General features: G+C 38.3%; 1 protein-coding gene across 3 annotated transcripts in view; it reads right to left on the reverse strand.

Moving 5' to 3' along the window:
- Positions 1-201: 201 nt before the first annotated feature.
- edil3 (EGF like repeats and discoidin domains 3) overlaps positions 202-21,231 on the reverse strand; it is a 130,896-nt gene continuing 109,866 nt past the window's right edge. For all 3 annotated transcript variants that reach the window (XM_011479264.3, XM_011479263.3, XM_011479262.3), the window contains 2 exons: positions 10,468-10,623; positions 202-3,052 (listed from right to left, as the gene is read on the reverse strand). In XM_011479264.3, the coding sequence (XP_011477566.1) occupies positions 2,903-3,052; positions 10,468-10,623 (306 nt within the window). In that variant the 3' untranslated portion in view covers positions 202-2,902. The remainder of the gene's footprint in view (positions 3,053-10,467; positions 10,624-21,231) is intronic.

Below are 21,231 nucleotides of genomic sequence, written 5' to 3' on the forward strand. Positions count from 1 at the left end.
GCGCTGGATGTCAGGAAACAGTAAAGTGGGATCTGTATGCAGCTCTTGGTGTACAAACTAAACTAGATCTTCAAGTTGCACAGACTGAACTCAGCATTAAAGGTAATGCAACACTTTCAAATATTGATCAGCTAAGTTTAACACCTAAATGTGTCTAGACTGTGAAAGACTCTGAAATGTAAAGAAAACAAAGACCACACACCGTTTTCACAGATATGTATTTATGTGTCAAACTCAAAGAGCTTTTCTTTAAAGCAATGTTGAACTGTACACAGTTCCTCACCCTCCTCTGCAGGCTTGACTTTAACCAGTATTACGCGAGCTGTGATTTCTAGACAGCGGTTGACACTCCGGCGATGGCAGAAAGAAATATAGTGTGAACAGTCGACACACAAACACAAAGACACCATGGCTTTCCACTGCGTTTTTTCATCTTCTATTTTTTTTAAAACCCCTTTTAGATCTGGAGGTGAAGTTTTACAGTGCACATGACAGCCGATGGAGGGTACCAATCCAAAAGGATTAGATCGTCATGATATGCAGGAACAATGTGCCTGTGGATATCTTTGTTACAACGCACTGTTCAAACTCATGTATCATGCAAACTTCCTCAGAGCTCTGCAGTAGCCCTGCTCCATAAAAAATACCCACAGGAAGCCAACTACAAAGCTCAGTCAGAGCAAATGCTGGCCAATACGAGCAATAAAGCAAAGAGTCCAATTTTATAATAAAAAAAAAATCTGTTAGATATATTTCTATTTATTCTGTGCCCACAAACAAATGAGTGAAAGTCACCGATTCACAACAAGAAGGAGACTCATATAATCTTGAGCAAAGGCTTTCAATGTAACTCACACTTAAGGAAAGAATTCCTATCTTAAAACACAACAGGACCATTACAGTTTACAAGTATGTCATATATAGTAGCCATATTGGGCATCACAATACAGTTTGCCAAAACCAAAGCCATGGTTACGGTCACTTCCTGTTCTTTTCAAGGTCCTCACTTTTTTCTGGCAGTTCAATGCCCACATATACTTGCAGGTGTGATTATAAGTGGTACAGTGACACTAAAACCTGTGCAAACTACTGGACAATCCTGATATTTCAATTTTTTTCTCTACTATTGGATTATTTTTGGACAAGTTTGCAGTTTAACTGCAAATAAATTATGTTCTGGATGTGTGACATGATTTGTCCAGAAATTGAAAACTATAAATGCTGTAACTGTCAGTTATTGTTACATTGCAGAGCTTTAGGAGAGCAAACCACTACGGTTTGTTTTTAGGAACAGATGAGTGGCCTGTAAACATTTTATTCATTTGCTTTTTTTGTTTTTTTTTAATTTAGCATTACTTGATGCAGCCAACAGTTAAATGTTTGCAGCGAAACTGCATGGACAAAATGTTTTGATGTGACTAGTGTAACAGTCCCTTCAGAGTATCATGTGTTTCTGAAATTTCCCGGCTTCCTGCAGCCGTTTAAAGTGCAGACAGCTGTGATCATTTTGTGTGAAAAACAACCACAGGCTCTCAAACATTTAATTACTTCTCTGTCTTTATTCAGAAGGTTAATTGGAAACCTTGAAAAATAAATGTAAACTTCGTATTGTTGCCATGTTAATTTTAAATAAAGGTTTAAGAGGACATATATATACACATTAATTTAGACCTTTTGTTGAACAAAAAAGTTTTTTTTTTATGTCGCAGTTTATCTATTTTCAAAGTTTAAAAAAAAAAGCACATATGCAGAATCAAACAAGTGCTTTTTTTGTTTCTAAAACTTTGACGAACATGAGGCTGACAATGACAATTAGAATATGAACTGAATCTGTCCTGAGTTCTTCTTTTTCTTTTAGTGATTTAACTTTTCTCTCTGAGATGACACGAGGACAGACATCGAATGCAAACTTCATGAATCGAACATCAGACACACAAAAAAGAAAGGAACAAAAATGAATGTGAAAATAGCAGCGGCACAAAGAAAACTGTAAAAAAGAATTCGGAGTGATATCCTCGTGCAGGCAAGAAAACAACCAGCTAGATGTGATGGGCAGTTTTCGCTGCAGTGCTTTTCTATCTCACATTTCAGTCACTTTTAGCAAGCGTTTGCATTTTAGTGTAATGTTTGAGCATGATTTCAGAAATGCACAGGAAAACAGGACTCCAAATCAAAGCCCTCAGTTCTCAGGGATGATGATTTTTAAAATGATTTGTCATTATATACATTTATAATTCACGCACCATGCAGTTCCTATTACATGTGACACAAGAGTAATAATATTGTTTTGATTGATGAGAGCAATGCCAGTGTCTCTTAGGGTAAATGCATGGCTTAAGGGGAGGTGAAGTAATCAACTCAAAAACATATTTCTTAATATGTCGAACAATGTTGTCTGTACATGATACCTCAGACATTTCAGTTTTGAGATGAAGCTGGTTAATTATGTCCAGTGAAGCGAAGCACAACAGACAGATTTCACATCTTTGTTAAAAAGTGACACTGTACAACAGCTTCCATGGAAACAAGATCAAACCACGGAAAGAACCCCCCCTCTTTCTCTCAGACTCCAAACCCTCCTCTGCCCCCACTCATATTTATTTATATTATGCAGTAGAAGTTCATTCCAAACAGGATGGCAAATCTTGAGAATAAAAAGACAGAGATCACACTTTCAATAAGAAGCTGAAAGACAAAAAGTGAAGCGGGGGGCTAGTTTTAAATTATTGTACAAAAAAAAAAAAAAAATCAGTAACCCACCACAACTCAATGCTTATCTTGAAAAATCCATTGGAAATCGATTTCTTTTTACAGGTTAAACAGTTTCTCTCTGAAGTACCACATGATCTTCAATATGCCAAAGGGACTGGGAACGGTGGGCAGAGGGATGGAGACAGCGGCGTCACTCCTCCTCAGTGCATCCCAGTATTTCTGCGCGCAAAGTGATTCTGCCGTACCACGACCAAGGCAAGATTCGAACCAGCCGAGCATAGATGGGTGGATCTATCACGTTCTTTCTGTGTGTGTCGTTGTCAAAGTTCCCCTGGAACACCTGAAAAAATAACAGAAGTAATCATAAATATAATTATATAAATTGCTTCTGAAAAACAAAAGGTTCATTTTAAACAAATTCAACTTAAGGCATTGGACTTTAACATGTTGGAGCATAAATATGATGAAATATTAAACTTTTTTTTGTCAAAGCTCTAGTTGTGTTTGATGGTTTTCTTAAATCATTTGCCTCAAGAGGCAAAGAATGAGGCAGCGTAAATATTGGCAGTCAGTACAAAGCATTTTGTTTTTGGTGCTTGTCTATAACGCAACATATAGTTACGTTCACACCAGGCATGTGACGTGCACATAGTGTGCACACGAGCGCGTGGCTTGGTGCGAAATGCGGTGCAAATTTCGCAAATCTTGCTTTCATGGTTCTACTCCGATATATGACAGACTTGGTGTCTGCCGGGCACAAACGCAATAATTAATTTTTCGTCCGTGATCAATTTTCAAACAGTTGTCACTGCCATGAATTAAAAGGCATGCTACCTATAAGTCACTTCCAAATCAGAGTCCCTGATTGGTCAAAGTTCGACCTGGTTTAACTTTCAATGCAAATATATATTGGAAGACCTAAAACATCTAAAAATCTAAGTATCTGCATTTCCATTGATTAGGAAGTTGCGCTAATTGTATTTGAGATGGCAAATTTGCCTAATGAAAACACGACAATTTTGTAAAAACTTGATAAAAGGTTTTGCACTTGGAGGAGGTGGTTTTTGAGGCTATTTAACAATTGACATATTTAGCAAAACTGCAATGGAAATACATTTTTCAAATTAAATGAGTGACATGACCACATGTAGCCAGGTTGTGGATAGCAATGGCAATGCACTTCTTGGTAGGAACTGGCTGCCTTGGGTGCTGCACAGCGGGCGCCACAAGAGGTCCCACAGCATGACACAGCTCATCAAAAGTTGGGCGGGTCATGCAGAATTCTTAAATCCACAGCACCTCTGCAAAATCTTCAACCACAATTTCCCCAAACCGCATCATGCCACGTGTAAAGAGCTTGCCGCTCCATGGCCTAAAAAAGATGCAGACCCATCATCTTTCATAGATGATGATGAGCGCTAATTTGAACAAATCTGCTGTGAATCAAAGTATTGTCCACATCCGTGTTTTTGACTTACTTATTGCATGAGTTGGTTTGTGTAACTTGCATAATTATGATTTAATGAAAACACTGTAATTTTGAAATTGTGTTTTTTTCTAGAATTTTGAAAAAGTTTTGTGCATATGTGGAGATGCACTGAACCCCAAGTTCCACTACTTATCAGCATCTTTTAATCATCCTGAAATGAAAAATGTTACAAATAAATGTCTCTCTACAGGAAAGGCTTCACTTAAGGATCTAATCGTTTCAATTGATCAGAACACTGTTGTGTAGAATACACAATCAGAGGTCTAAATCCCAACAGGAGCTGGTAGCAAAGATTTCCATTTTTTGAACAGACTGTCGAGTGACTTTCTTTCAGATGTTCTCAGGAGCGTGAGCAGTTTGGCAGAGCAGCAGAAAAGACGTTAAGTGGTTGGAGAAAATATTCATAGAGTGGAAAACACATTTTACACTCCAACTAGTCTGGTTTAAAAAAACTACAAATAGAAGTACAATCTGATTAATATAGTCAATAAATGTGCATAACTTTGCATAAAACATGTTTTTTAGTTTTTTTGACTGTAATTAAGTATGTAAATATAATCAGCTGCTGCATTAATCCAAGTCTAAGGTACATGAAGAGAGGGCTCTGTTCAATAAAATTAACTGTGATGAATGCAATTTTTTAACTTTTACCAATTTTGGGCATAAACATAATTGTAATTACAAAATTTTTACTGATTCCAGTATTCATTAAAATACTTGTTAGTGTTTACCTATCACATCAACATGTTCAATAAGGGATTATCCCAATGTGCTAATTGACAGCCACTGTGGATGGAAATTCATTTCATATTGGGTTTGTGGCTCTACCTTTAATCCTGCCACAAGGTTAAGTTTTAAAAACAGTACACTGATGCTGCAAAAGGCTTTGATGGGAAAATGGTTGATAGCATTCAAGCACCGTAATGGATCATTTCCCTACCCAGAAGAACATACTTCCAAACATCCTCGAGCAATAAGCATTGATGTGACAGTAAAACTATTATTTACAGAGTACGTATGTTAGTTGATTTACTCTGTAGCTATGCGGTTCAGTAGTTTTAGCAGGGCTATGCATGTGCAGTACTAAAAATCTGTCTTTTTTCTCTTATTGCTTGTGTAACTTTCTCTTTGAAAACCTGTAAAGCAGGTTTGCTGGTTTATGATTTTCTTTATTTCGTTGACATCAGCAGGTCGCCTCCTTTACTGTCACTTTTTTTCTCGTCATTTTCTTGCACTCATTTTTGCCTTTACACAGACATGCATACTGGAAATAGACCGTATGCTTTGATTATGGTGAGCCTGAAAAACACCATAGAAATAATGCTTATTCTGACCTCAGAAACAAAAATACAATAACATTTAAATTTAAACTGGTCATAAAATTGGTTTTGTTTCTTCAACTGTTGTTTAAAAAAGATCTTTAGTTTCATTTGCAAAGAAGTAGGTAAAGAATCTATTTACTTGTGAAATTCTTTACAACAGAACACTTTTTTCTTAAAGTCTTTTGAAACCTACCATGTGGTTTGGATTAAACAAGCTGCTTTTATCTTCCGTGCTCCAGTGATTGCCTCTTCAATACACAAGTGTCAACACAACACATCAACATGATCTACATATGTAGTTAGTGGAGCCACATTGTGGGCAAGTGTCCTGTTCTCATTGCTGCTCACTGAGCTGAACCTGTTTTATTTTGGATAAGCAATCATCTGAAAACTCCTTGTCTCATAAAGTGTGACACCATGAAAGCCCTCTTCTTACACATAAATATGTGCATAAGACACAGGATTTAAACATGTTCACTTTCTGTTGTTTCCAAATTGCTTATTACTAATACTGACGCGTGGCATCATAATAAACACAGACAGACAGAAGGAGAGAAGGTGGACGTCACAGAACATAATCTTAATCTGGGGAGCGAAAAATGTGTCACATCGCTGCTGTGCTGTCATTTCTGACTGTACTGGGGGCCGGGCTCCATGATAGCTAGGTACGAGAGGCAGGATGGTCATGAAACATGCAACATGGAGGAAAATGAGAGGGACCGTCCTCGGCTGTCAGGGGACGCGCATAGTGTCAAAAACCACGTGTGTAAAACAGACTCTGTGGAGCTGGATGAAGGCAAAGAGACGTGTAATAGCTCAAAATGTTGAGAAGAAAGTAAAAAAAGGGTGAGGATGACGATGACCTTGACAGTTGTGTCCAATGAGGAGATTAACACATGACCTTATATAAAACGGTTTTGAAATTCCTTGATGATCTGATAAATATTAATATAACTGACATGTTTTATGTAATACATCAGGTTTGCTAGGAAACGATATCTCAAAAAATGTCCTCCCCAAAAATGACAACACATTTATTGGAAACTAACAATGCAATGTGTTTCCAACCTCTTTGAATGTTTTCCATTGTTGGTGTTTTTCCACTGATTGGACTCGCAAACGTTTTGAGTTTGAGCAGCTTAGCTGAGAAGATTTAGATTTAATGAAGAGAAGCAGGCAGCTGACTTCCTGTGTCCCACTGCAGCTGCATTATAATTGAGGAAGCCACTGCAGATGTAGCCTGACTTGTGATTATCTTGCCAGGCAGCCGTTGCGTTTGGGCAACAGAAGACAGGCGACTGACACGAGAAGCTACATGTCATATGCCGTGCTTTTTTTTTTTTGAATAGTTCTTTTGGGAATAGTTGATAAGTAAAGCAGCAGTGCAGCATATAAAAATGGTATGCATAAAACGGAGCCACTGGGGCATCTAGCTCGTCCAGTTCAAGAGGAGGGAATAGTAAAAAAATGGTTGACGTAGCAGTTTCAGTTCTTTGGGGTCATTGTATATCTAAATCTCTCCGCTGCTGCGGGCGCCACATTATAGGAAGCGTTCAGAGACACCTTTTGGAAAACGGTTCATCAACAGTTTTTGCACTGAAGAACTAAATAAAACTTTTAAGAGTCAGTGGAAGTTTGGCAATTTTTAAAATTAAAAAAGAAAGCTTTTGGAACTCATTCCATAAAAAAATAACCAATAAAGTTAGAGTTCCACCCACGGATTGCAGAAATAGAGACCCAAGCAAGAACAGGGTTGCAGGATGAGTCAACATGTGACTAGAGTGTGTGGAGTCAATAGGATGAATAATGAAATGTTTAAACAACAGGCATCACTGTTTGTTGTTTTAGCTACGTGTGGTTATCTGGGATTTTCAGGAAGAGGCAAACACGGTACTCTATAGATTTTGCAGCAGGATTGTTGAGCATGCCGCTGTGCCTGCTTTGACAACATATGTATTCTGACAGAGCCTCCTCTCTCAATCTAGATGTAACTGCCTGCAGCTTCTGCCACACAGGGGCTGCGGGGGGAAGCTGAGAAGAATACTTACAAGCTTCTACCACTGTGTTTTAGTGAGACAAACACACACAATGTGCACACACTCATAGTATATCAATGCCAAGTCAAGCATTGTGCAGTGGCAGGAGGAGCCTCAGGAGTCTAAGAGCCAAATGTGTCCTCCAGCCTTAATGGCTGCTTCAGTTGTAGAATGGAAAGACCTTGAAGAGCCGTTGTCTACATCTAAACAGCTATTTGTTGTTGTTTTTTTCAGAAGTCTGGCTAAAGCACAGTTGACATTCATAGAACAGTTACACCACAGGGCACAATACAGACTGAAAGATAAAAAGAGAAACCACATTAAACCTTTACATTGACAAAAAGCAAAAAAAAAAAGACAGCAGTTTCCTGAGATGTCAACAGAGCTTTTCGAACATCCCATGTCACTCCAGCACTTTCATTGCTGAGATTGCTTGAGTGAAAAGCATGCTGAGCAAGCATTGACTGCAGGCCAAAGATTCTTATAGCAGTCATAAACTTATCAAGTTACTAGACGAAGCCTCGGTGGTGGAAAAATATTTTTTAGCTTTTGTTGCAGCACCTGGAGCAAGAAGAGAAAGTGCACATATTTATTTTAAACCAGCATGTGATCCACATGAAAGATTAAAAAAATATATATTTATCTTATGGTAAAACTTTATTTAAAATACTTGTTTAGTGCGTGTTTGTTTTAGAGCAATGGTTTAACCCATTAACCCAAAGGATTCACCAGCTGAACTGGGATTGTCCAGATTTAGTTGTTTTCTTGATTGTTCTGCTTTAAATGTGTTACTTTGACCATGAAAGAAGAAAATGATGTGAGCTCCTCAAAAACTGCTCTCTGGTCTAAGCTTCCTGCCCTGTTGTTTGTGCGCTCATCACTACCATTATAGCTAAAGCACCATATATGACAAAAGGCTATGTCCGAATTCCCACCCTAACCCCTACTACTAAAAAACCATAGTGCGGGACTATCTAGTGCCCTGGATTTTAAAAGCACTTTGTACACCATGCTCATTACTTTCTTTTTATAAAGGCGGATATGATGTCACCACTTTCATGAAGTGAAAATGTAATGGATATGAGTGGTCTACAACGACTATTCATGAATCCACTGTGTTCTGATAATGAAAACTTTGAAGGATTATTAAAAAAAACCTCATTTAAATAATTTTTTGCACAAAAATTGTTCAAATGCAATACATTCTTGTCTATATTCGCCAATCTAGTGAGCATCGATGCACAATGGTTTTGGGCAGAGATTTCTGGGAAATTTCTAGGGCACTCGATTTTGGAATAGTAGATTTGTACAGCACTAGAAAAACTATAGTGCTCTATGTAGCGAGTAGTAAAGGAATTCATACATAGCCATAGACCATTCATTGACGATGTGCTTTATTATCCGCCCCCCAATAGTGTGGAAAATACTGTGTGAACTTTTCTCCCTTTGAAGCTCACAGTCACAGCTTAATGTCCACAAAGATTTCTGGAGCAGTTTATGTACAAAGATGGCAGACGATTGGCCTGAGTGTGAAATGAAAACCTGAACCATGAAAAAATGTTCAGCAAAACTGTACCATTACATTTTGGTTCTACATTTTTACATAAACAAGTGACAAAAGACTAATAAAAACTAAAAGCTAGCACAATTTGAATGCTCTTTAACAGTTTTACACATACCTTCTGTAAGATAAATAGTTAAATGTACTAATTTTCACCCTTGAATTGAATCGGTTAGTTCAAAAGGGGCCCAAGTCCAAGAGGTTTGTTTTTCCAGGAAATGATTTTCATTGCATAGCTTAAAGGGAGGCTACACCAAATAATTAATACTTTACCCAGATTTAGCACCAGTTCATAGCGTACAAATGCTATAGTATGAAGCACCTCACTCTTATAATTTCAGAGGACTAGCAAACTAAAGTCTCTGGACTTGGGCCCTCCTTGAATTAAACAGGGGCGCTGCCATATTGGATAACTAGTGCTGCCATCTATGGGATAAAACAAAACCCATGCAAGAGACGCCCAAGTCCAGGAATTTTGCACTTAATGCATTTTAAATGTCAAGCATAGTCAATACATTACAACGGATTTGCACATAATCAGATATCTTTTCCCTTGGAGACCATAGTACATATAATATCTTTATTTTGAAAAATTGTGGACTTGAACTAACCGATTTAATTATAGGTGAGCATATTTCCATTTCTATTTTGCCAGAAGGAATCATGGAGGAATGGTCTTTGAATGAAGTGGACCAATTTTGGTTTATATGCTTTCATTAAATCCTAATTTACTAATTTTACACAAGTTCCTGAATTGTTTTGTAACGTTATGATATAACATATTAGAATATAGGCTACCTATCAGCAAAAAAAAAAGCCGCAGCAGCTCTGCACAGCCTCTGTTGTGGGCGACTGCAGTGGAAATGTGCACTCCGCTGAAGGGGCTGTAAACAAGATTTTCAGCAAAGCACTGACCAAGCCAGCTTGACAGTGAGGTCTTATCTCATTCCAAACCAAGCAGATGCAACAGAGGAGACCAGCCAGGGTCTGTTTGAGTCACAGATAAGAAGATGCTGAAGGTAAGTGGAAACAAGAAGCAGACAGGCAGCTCCCAAAATTGACACCTTTGCAGTAGATTCCCTTTTTCTACATTTACTTTTCATGTGTCTGTGGTTTTAATGGCTTTTGCCGTCTCCAGCTCACACTTTCACAACTGAATGGCTGTATGATATTAATAACAAACTTTCCTCACAGTTTTCAAAGTATCTGATTATTTCAACAGTTTTCATTTTTTCTACTAAGAAAATATAATCTAATAGAATAACGATAAAAAGGGTTCAAGAGTAAATTGACTCGTTTTTAAAAAAGAAAATGCATGACTTGTCCTAAGCTAAAGTTTGTATTTACCTTGTCTTTCCCTTGTTTCTCATCTTGATACACATTCCACCGCTCTCCATCGTTACTGTAGGCAATTTTGTACGAGCCAACAAACTGGACATGGCCGAAGTCTTTGGCTCCCTGGGTGATGATACCAGTTACCTTGGTTGGCACAAGCAAATCCACCTAAGAAAAACGAAGAGAAAAGAAGTAAGACAAAAAGTAAGGCAGAAAAAAAAAAAACTTAGCAGAGAATTTCAGCAACAATTCAGCACACTTTTCACAATAAGGCCATTTATCATCTTTTTGTTCCCTCTTTTCATGTCATCTGCAGATTTACTGAATACAGACATTGGATGTAAGTCAAGTCGGTTTCAATTATTCACAGAATATTGAACAACAAGGGTAAGTCCACAACCTCGCCTCAGCAAAACAGAAACTGCACGCTGCAGCAGCTTCTGACACTCTCACTCCTCCATTTGGGTTAATTTTTAATAGGATCTCATTTGCTGCAAACAATTTACTGTGCAAGGCTTCTTGGCAGTAAACATGCAAACTGTTACATTTATTGACATTTTTGTGTTCATTTATGCTTTATTTTTTTGGACAAGGACTCAAAGCAAGTGGTTTGAGACTAAAATTAATTTGGGCTCAATCCCATAATGCATTAGAAACAGTGTGTGCGTGTGACTCTGAGACATGGAGAATATATTCTGTCATGATGTCTAAACATTGGATGTTTTTTCTTACTTATTTGTTGTTTTTTAATGAAATCTTTCTGCTGTGCTAAGGACCAAAAATGAATAATACATGTAAACACTCCAAAACAGAAGTTAAGTGGAAGCCATTGTATGCACAAAGCAGGCGGTGAGTGCAAAGCATAGCTTGCATTACTGTGATAAAGGTTGTTATTTTTAAATAAACCTCATAATTAGGTAATAAATGGGGACAACGTATGTGCAGGATGTTTTTGCATTTGCAAAGCTTAGTGCGACTAAATTAACTTCCTACCTACATTTATTAAAAGTCTGAGAAACACTAAATTAATCAGATTGAGAGCATTTTGTTTAAAAAAAACATAATTAATGGAACTGTGATGTTAACAGTTTAAACTTTACTCTCAACACAGGAAGTAAAATTACTTTGGGTATTTTAGCAAAAGAGCATATTTGCTGCATGCACACAACAGGAACTCAACATTCCTCTCTCTGAATGACTGAGAGATACTGTGGGCCTAAGGATAATATATCCTGCTCTTCTGGAAATGACATAACATGGCAGTCCCCAAATAGATTAAACGGTTAAGAAATATATCAATATAAAATGGCAAAACCTAAGTGAGCATTTCTTTTTCTTTTGACAACTCTCAAGAAATCATTAAAGCCGACTGAACTTCTGCTAATATGGTGCTCAGTAAAAGCAAAAATAAAATAAAATCAAAAGGAATGGTCCATCAATGTATATGAAGTTTAAGAATTGCTTTAGGTCCTGCCTTGTCCTTTTTTATTTACTGCTTCATGTTTGACATACTTACTCCCAAAGGGAGTGTTCAATGTTGAACAGCTGATGTGCTTTTTGAAGAAAACGATCATTTTGTCCATCAAGTCAAGGCCACTAAATGTATAAAGTCCAATTCACTGCTCATATTCAGCCTAGAAGTGGCTCTTGCATTATCTTTAATGTTCACTCTCTGTTTGGCTGATGCAGCTCCAAGGGTAATTTTCCCATGATGCATCTGAATCCTTTCAAACAACTGCTCACTTATTGAGGCAATAATGTCACCAGAAGCCTCACTGAATAGAAGGGACCAGCAAAAAACTGTGACAGGAGCTGTTTGGTATATTCAGAGGGCCATGGCACCTTGCATTGGGAGGCTTTGATTATGCTCCAGTTGTGGAGCGTTCGGGTAATCTCGTTCCAACCAAGCAGTCAAGTCTGCCACCAAAACAAAGGCACGCTTGAAGCGAAACCTGTAATTGCTGTCACAGGTAGCGGTCAAAAAATACGACCGCCCCTAGCGACGCCGGCTCTCAGCACTTTGATGGCCCAAACCAAATTAGGAAGCAAGATAAGCTTGTTAAAGCAAGGTCTTTCCTCCAGTCTCAGCCCTCTGTTATTTTTCCATCTCGCTTTCAACTCCATTTGCTCTTCAGTCTGGTTTTAAGCGAGACAAACTAGGAGTACGTGTGATTCCTGCTGCTCTTTGAAAGCATGCTGGGTAAATACCTCAAAGTGAGAAAAGGATCAATTTCAGGGTTTTGCTCACTTTGTCTGAGATTACAAAACAAGATTACATTAGCTTTAATCTTGGCTCATATTCTTACATAAAGAAAGCTATAATTTCGAGGGGGGGGGGGGGGGGCACATTTACCTACCTATTTGCACTTATCTTCATGACAGAATACAAGGGACCAATGTTTGTAAAAGTTTTCCAGGCAAACACTTCTGGCATCTCTCCTCATTAGGACAAGACTTGGTGTGTAAATCTCTAAAGTTACTATCTGAAGTGGCTTTGCCACTATAGGATAACAAAAATATGCAGCAAGAGAAGGCTTTTAAGGAGCCCCGTGTCCTTTTTAATGAAGACAGTATATGCATAAATAGCATTCTGCTAGCATTGTCCTTCCAGCTGTGCCGATTGTTCTGAAAATGATGCAAGATCATTCAGCCTGCCCAGCTGATGAAAGGGTGAGAGAATACTGCCCATGTTGTGTATATTTTATAGCTCGGAATTCACAGCTGTGAAATAAATCCATATTTACTCGGCAGCATTTAGGATTTTAGTGTTTTTTAACTAAATCTCTTGATATGACATTTCATATTTCACAAAAAATCATGGTCTAAAAGATAAAAATGTTTGTTTTCAAATTTGATTTTGCAACAGTTTTGCTCTTTCAAACACTCTAAAAAGAGTTTGGTTCTATTTTGTGTCTTTGGGATGAATTGAGAATGCCTGAATTTAAGAAAGTCTTTGTACCCAAACACATCACATGGATCAGTGCAACATACAACATATAAAACACAACTTACTCTGTGATGATTGACGTCTCTGCCCTGCTTAGAAGGAGAACTACATGACTTCTTTTTAAATGAAAATTCTTAATTGTACTATTAGTTGTAGTTAGGACTGTCATGTTTCGTTATCTAATGCTATTTATACCAGTCAGTAGTGGATGCAGTTTACTTTTCTAAGACAGGAACACTGAACACTTAAGTATTTTTTGTCAGGCTTGATTAGAAACAGGAGTGTTTTACCTGAACATAAGCCTATTGGAAATAATGACAGTGGGTCTAGGGAGAAAAGTGTGCTTCATTCACATCATGTTTTACTTTAAATATAAAGGAAAGATGCACAAAAATAAGGAAATAAGAAAAGCTCTGGTCATTATTTCAGGACTGCTTTTTCTCTGCATTTCCATATACTTATTGGGTAAACAAACTGTATTGTAAATAAACTCAGAGACAGCAAACTACAAGTGGGTAGCAATCTGAGTTATTCTTCCTGTTTTGAAATACCGCCGCAGTGGGAAAAATGTCTACATTTTAATAAGGGTACAGAGTTTACTGAGAGGTAAGAAATTTCATACTGCAGTCTAAAATCCTCTCCATATAACTACATTTTTCCCTTTTCTCTTGGAATAAATGAAGGTTTCACCTCAAAACAGTAAAATATGCTTCCAGTTAAAGGCAGAGTTTGCTACCCAGAGGTTGGGTGTGGATAAGGCGACACGGCCGATTTCTGATTGCAGGTTTGATTACCGTTCTGACCGTCCATGTTGTCAAAGTGTCCTTGGGTAAAACATTGAGTATCATGGCAGCTTTGAAGCTTTGCTGTCAGCGGTGTGCAAATGTGTGGGTGAATGTGACTGTAACAACAAAGCACTTCTGGACCTTGTAGAAGGTGGAAAAACACACTATACGAAGACAAGCATTTAAAAATCAAAAGAAACTCTTTCCCCCCCTTCGGCAATCAAAACAGCTTAAGACACACAGGGAGTTGATAACATTAAGACATTACTTTCCATTCACTATGTATGTTTTGAGTTGATGCAACAACGATCAAACAACCTTGTTGAGGCCTAAAGTTGTGTTGAGAGCATAAAAACACAATGTTTCCTTTTTCTAAGTTTTTAATATCTGTAGGTTTGATTTTTCATCACATGTTTAACTTGTTAACATTGTACAGCTAATGTGGTCAGGCTGAACAAAACCTTTGTTGTACTAACACATTCACAGGGTCTCCATCATGTAAAATGAGCACAAGGTCTCAGGAGGGCTTTGCAAAAAAGAGCAAGACCAAAGAAATAAAATGACATTGAATGGAGCTAAGTTCAGGTAGCATTGACTCAGGGGAAATTAAACATGCAATGCAATTCAGAATGAATTAAGAGCTTCATTCTATGTGTCAAGCATAGTAACAGTGGCACAGGAGTCAGCTGTCTGCAGCCTGTCAATACTTTCACTTCATTAATTCCATGCTCTAGGCCTGTCTTTAAGCAGTTACACAATCCCATGGGTTCAGGGCTCTGCATGTTTATATACTGGTGAGTTTAGACGGACAGATTTTAACGCCTGCTGACAAAAACAAAGTTACACAGCTGTGAAAAGCAAGCCTGAGACAGAATACTGTATTAAAGATGAGCTTTATATTCACTGAATTCCATTTGCAACAACTTTCCCATGAAGTCTCAGATCTTGCAGCCTCTCTAAAAAGATATTTGCATATCACATTATCACTATAGTACACTGTTACCAATCAAACAACTTGAAAATGTTCACCTAAAATTACATAAAAGATTTAAAATTAAGGTCAAAGGTCAAAGTTAAATAAAGGAAAATGCATTTTTTTTTTACTAAAGAAAGGGATTGAATAAAGATAAAACGATTCATGTTTGTTTCTGCGGGTAATGGTGACAGTCCCAAATTTAAAAGGAGATCCTGATACAAAGAATCAATCTTTCAGAAACAAATAAAATAAATTGCCAACAAAAACAAGATAAAAGCAAGATGGGTTCACCATCGCCGACCAAACACCAATTATGCAGTGATGTGGTGGTTGCTGAATAAGTAGACTCATCCATGGTACATCCTGCAATGAACTGACAAACTACTCAAAGTGTTCCCTGCCTTTCCCTGACAGTACCTGGTTAGGACCCAGAATCCCTGTGACCCTGCACAGGAATTAGCAAATATGGATAGACTGATCCATGCTCCCAAACCATTGAACAGAGCAACAGGAAGTGATTCTTTCGACTGGTCCAGCAAAAAGAAGCGGTTTGACTGGTGCTAGAAGGTTTTGATTCTAAGCAACTCTTGAAAAATGGGTTTGTAAGTGATTTCCAGTCAGCTTTCAGACAGATTTTAGCCAGTTCACACCACATGCCTGGACCGGAACTGTCTGAAAATTACTTGACAGTTCATAACTTTTCCACTCGGCAAGTCCCCCTATTTGCATTGCTGCTGTTTAACCTGCCAAAACATAAAATAACAGATTCAGTTGCACGTCTCTGACTGACGCTGTGTTTAAACTTTGTCAGCCACACAACACAAATTAATACCATCCACTTTGCCTGAATGTACTGTGACACAAGATGGTGGGAAATCACCAGGAGAAATAGCGTTCACAGAAGGTTACCACAGTGGAAAACGCATCACATTGACTGACATGTGCTTAAATTAATTGGATCAGCCTATCAAATTTAGCATTTTTTTTGTATAATTTAACACGCACAAAGATCCCAATTAATTAGGCATGCTTACACTGCATAACATGCAAACAAATCACATCTGTTGCATTTTTTTATTTGGATTTCTGGAAAAGATGGATCTTCAGATGTAAAAGACATTACAAGAAAACAATTATTGGTTAAATGTATTAAAACTAAAAACACATTTGTTGTTGATTACTACCAAACATGTTTTACCTGTTCAGAGTAGAAAAAAGATTTAGGACAACGGCAAAAATAGCCACAATTAGACATCTCAGAAAGACAACACTAATGATGGACCATGAAATGCCTCGAATCTACAGGCCTTAGTTAACATCTATCAATTAATACATCCTTTTCCTACACCCCCTTATTGCTGTTCAGGGTCACAGGATGCAGGAGCCTACCCAGATCCTGTTGGGCGAAGCCAGGGTAGCCCTATGGTTTACCGCAGTCCATCACAGGGGAAGTCACAAAACAGAAATACTCACATTCAGACCTAATGAAGCATGTTGTTGGACTACAGGAAGAATTTGCAGTGCCCAGAGAAAAATCCATGCAAACTTAGCACATGAACCTAACTGGGATTCAAACCTGTGAGGTGAGAGTGATAATTACTACTCCACCATGCTGGCCACCGCTCCAGCTGTTTCTTTCAATTAAAAAAAAAAAAAAAGATATTGCAGCTAAAAGATACTTAGTTGGTTCTGCACAAACAAAGAGATGTGCATCAATGCTCTTTTGCAGACATGGGAGCTAAGAGTGGGCCTTTTGGTCAAAGTGCAAAACTCTGGTTTCATCATAAACTTACAACAAATTATTAGCACAACAGAAAATAAATGATGATTAGGGCTCGTTTTGCAACAACAGCGGTCATATGAGGCAAGTGAGGCTCTGCCTCACCTGTCATTGTGATAAAATGGAAAAAAGTACATACTATATTATTTCCACATTTTCAGTTGACTCGGCACGTTTTCCACAGTTTCTGAGGTTAAAATCGCCGAATTTGAATGTTGCACAATCACATATAGGGAGCAGAAACTCCGGGTGAGGCTCAGAGCGCTTCGCCTCATGTCTAACTGCAGGACTCAATTTAAACAGTGAGGTGCAAGAAGGACGCTGACTGTAAAGGCGAAGAATAAGCTGATGGTGAGGCTAGCCTCGCCAGTAGGGGGCAGATGTGAGCTGACAGCTGCTTTGCATTAGAAACAGAACAGGCCGAGGACGTCTTTCTTCATTGGCCATAATTTCCAGCACAGCATCAATCCATCAATCCCAGACGCACTAAAGGATTAATAAAAGCATGTCTTGTTCTGCCCTGATCACAGTCTAGACTCAAACCTGTCTGAATGGATACATTGGGTTACTGTGTGTACAAGGTTGAGGGTTGAGGTTTTGCTATACGACAGAGTCGCGTACACAAATTGCCAGCAAACTTTACTAAAAGGAAAGTGGAATACCTTTCTCAACAACAACTTGTATTGGAAACTTCCTTTAATGTGATTTGACAAGCTGTAGGGTGAGAATTGTAGCCTTTTGTTTGTTTTGTAGCTCTGTTGTCTTGGTTTAGTCCTTTTTTGTTTTACACTTGTCACACCAGATTCAAATAGATTTTCGGTTAATTACCCTCGGTGTATTTTGGGCTGCTTTTCAGGTCATCTGTTACCTCATACTGTCTATTTTCTTTCCAATTTGGTTCTTGGTTGTATCATGCGTTGAATTGATTAATTAAAGTTTATTAAAGTTTCCTGCCATCAAGCCTGATGTTCTGCATTTTGAGTCCTTCACCATAAGTTCCTGATAAACTGAACTACAAGAGGGAGTGTGATGTCACCCATAGAAAATGGCTTACTTCTAGGTCCAACAAAATGAAGTCAATTCAGTCGCCATTTTTCTGCGCTGCCATGTTGGAGTCAGATTATGTCAGTAAGCAGTGATTGGTCCAAGTCAACGTGTCTATGGCAACCACTCTCACAAAACAGGAGTAAGCTTGTTGGAAGACTACACCCCTTCCCATGAAAATGGGCTTGGGAGAATCTGTCAAAGATTTTGAATGTTCGAGATGAGGGCTAATGGGTGCCACATACTTTTAATGAGGTATCTGATTGCTTGAATTGAGGTATTTTGATAACTTGAGAAGAAAAAAAAATCCTGAAAAAAATGAGGATTAGCAAGAACATTTAAAAAAAAAAAAACAATTAGTGGAGCAAGGATGGTGATTCGGAAAAATGGAATGACTGATTATTAGCCCAAAATAGAATTTTAAGGGATTTTGGCTACTTCCTGTTTGAAACACAAGAGGGGAGGGGTCACTCAGTCCAGTCCTCTTGTACAGTCAATGGGATGTTCACAGAGTAACAAAAAGTCAACTTTTCCTCTCTGTGCCTGACTGTTCTATCTCTTTTAGTTCTGAAACTATTTATCTGACCCACTTTTTTCCCCTATATCAACCCAACACATAAACATACAGTCTTCTCAAAAAAAAAAAAAAGAAGAAGAACTCTGCTATCCTTGGAATTTAAATTTCCCCATGGTCATACAGAACACACACAGTCAATCTCCCCTTCTAACACATTTTGTGATCGGTATTATTCTGCAGGACTGATGGCATGTCGAAAGGTATAAATGCCTGCTGAGCTCTCACACAGGGAATGGAAGATGTGTGCACATTCTGGGTTTGCCTCGGAGCATCCAGCACAGAAAAGGCAATGTAACAGTAGGAAACATCATAGAGGGGCCAGCGTGACACTAAAAACACTCCAGCATGAATTTAAACACTTTCTTCTTCTTGAAATTTGAATTGTAGGCACTGATGTTAAGAGCACAAGGTGTGAAATCTAAGTCCAATGTAGCCGTCTGCATGATGATAGATCTACATGTGGCCTGTGTGATTCTGTCACGAGAATAGATGCGTTTGTCGCTGATAAAGGTGACTTGTTTTGGCAAAGCGTTGCAAGAATCATCCAGCCAGAGCATATCTCGCAGCCAAAATGCTGTGGATATAAAGGAGGGTTAACACCGTGCAGTAACTCACTCTGAACTGCATACCCGTAGCAAACGCACAAATCTGAAAGCCAAACACGGTCTGAACATTGCTTTGCATTTAAAATTCTTTCCCTTCCACTCTGCTATTCCTCACTTCAGTTTTCACGCCAGCACATTTGCATATGTACCAACATGTCACAGAAATCCATCTCATTCCTATTTTCTTTAAAACTGCAAAAATCACAGTCAAAATAAGACTTTTCCATCATGCAATCACTTGCTCAAATGTTGCAAAAAACAGTTTTGAACAATCCCTTGAGAGAATTTAATGAGCAACAATAAAGATCTTTCTTGATCTTGAAGATCCTGTTTTCACAGAGCTGATGTAGAATGGTATTCAGTGTTTGATCGGGATACTGGAGCTCAAAGTTTCGACGTACTGGGATTTTCTGCAGCAGCTTTTCCCAACCATACCTCTTTTTGAGCTGGTTGCTAGAGGTGGAACATTTTCAGACCCTTTCATTGTCTTCAAATAAACACAGAAAACATAGAAAGTTTCTCCCCTTTTGCTTCCTTCTTGTTGAAGTATTGTTTGATCTACATATCCTTCGAATGGTAACTGTCCCTAATCAGCATTCAGCTCCATGGTATCCATACGCCGTGGCTCTGATCACTCTTCATTCTTATGTATTAAGGGTCACTGGGTTTGTGGGATCGGGCTCAGAACACAATAATGAAAGCATAATCCAAGTTTGCAGCACTTTGAGCTGCAAGAGTGAGCACCATTTTCACTGATTTTACCATCTCGTAGAGCTGAAATTCTCAACTTGCAGACAAAATAAAACATAATAGATGGTGTTTTTTTGGTCTGCAAGACAGCTGGCAGCTTGCTATCAGTCAAGCTGGGCAGGGATCAAGTCCTGTTGTCCAGTTAACTATAACCAACTGTGTTTCTGAAAAGCTTTGGGTTTAAACACATTGTATTGAACTAACAGCTCTATAATCCAGTGAAATGACAATGCTTCCTGTTGTGGGAGCTTACTGGGTTGTACCTGTGGAGGAAACAGTAGATTAAATGGAAGTCAAGTTCTTTGAGTGTGATCATTTCTCTCATGGGACTGGTTAAATGTTAAGCTGGCAGAAAACGGAAAAGAATTTAACCTGTTAGTTTGCCATTTTAATATTGATTCATTAAATTCATTTCTGTCCCCCATCTGTCTGCGTTTTGCTTCTGAACTTGTAATTTTTACTATACCTAAAACCTGAAAATGTGGGAACAAGAGTAGATTTTCTGTGTTTTCTATCCTCATTGCTACAGATATATAACATACTTGACGTGACTTGTGTTTTATTTTGAGATGCACTAACGAGTAACAATTTGCTGCAGACATCCTAAAGCAACTACATATGGTATAGGTGAAGATTTGTTTGCTAAAACACCATGATATATGTTCATCATTGTTTTAAAGTTCTTTGATTTGCATCAGTACCAATCTTTTTTTTTTATTTTTCCATTTAACTTGTCCTGTCCAGCAGCTGAGCAAACAGACAGGATCTGAAGGATTTTTGGGTTGGACAAATTTTACTGTTACAATAGGGGGTTATAAATCTTCTGACACACGGGGTGTAAATTTGTATGAACCCCTTCTGTATTTAAGGCTAAACTATTTTATGTATTATGTATACATAGTATACACTGCTTGCCCTTCTCCTTTATGGAGCTGTGCATACATTTCATTACAAATCTTAAAGCACACTGGCTGAACATTCTTTATCTGTTCTTTTCTCTGTACCTCCACTTGGGCATTACCACTGACTCCTTTCGTGCCCCCGGCCATCCCCAACTCCAGCACATCTGCTGCACTATTTAAACATGTCGTTGTAGAGTTAGATAAGCTAATTTTTCTCTTAGAGCCCTGTCCATCCTGGGAGAGAATCCCTCCTTCATGTGGGCATCCCTGAGGTTTCTTCTCTTTTTCCTGGAATCCGTTTTTTTTTAGGAGTTTTTCCTTACCCAGAAGGAGGGTCAAAGGGCAGGAATGCCCAGTTTGGCTTGGACTGTTTAGTTTATTTTAGCAATTACTATTATTATTATTATTAT

The sequence above is a fragment of the Oryzias latipes genome, chromosome 9 (genome assembly GCF_002234675.1).
Source record: "Oryzias latipes chromosome 9, ASM223467v1".
In the NCBI taxonomy this organism is placed as follows: Eukaryota; Metazoa; Chordata; class Actinopteri; order Beloniformes; family Adrianichthyidae; genus Oryzias; species Oryzias latipes.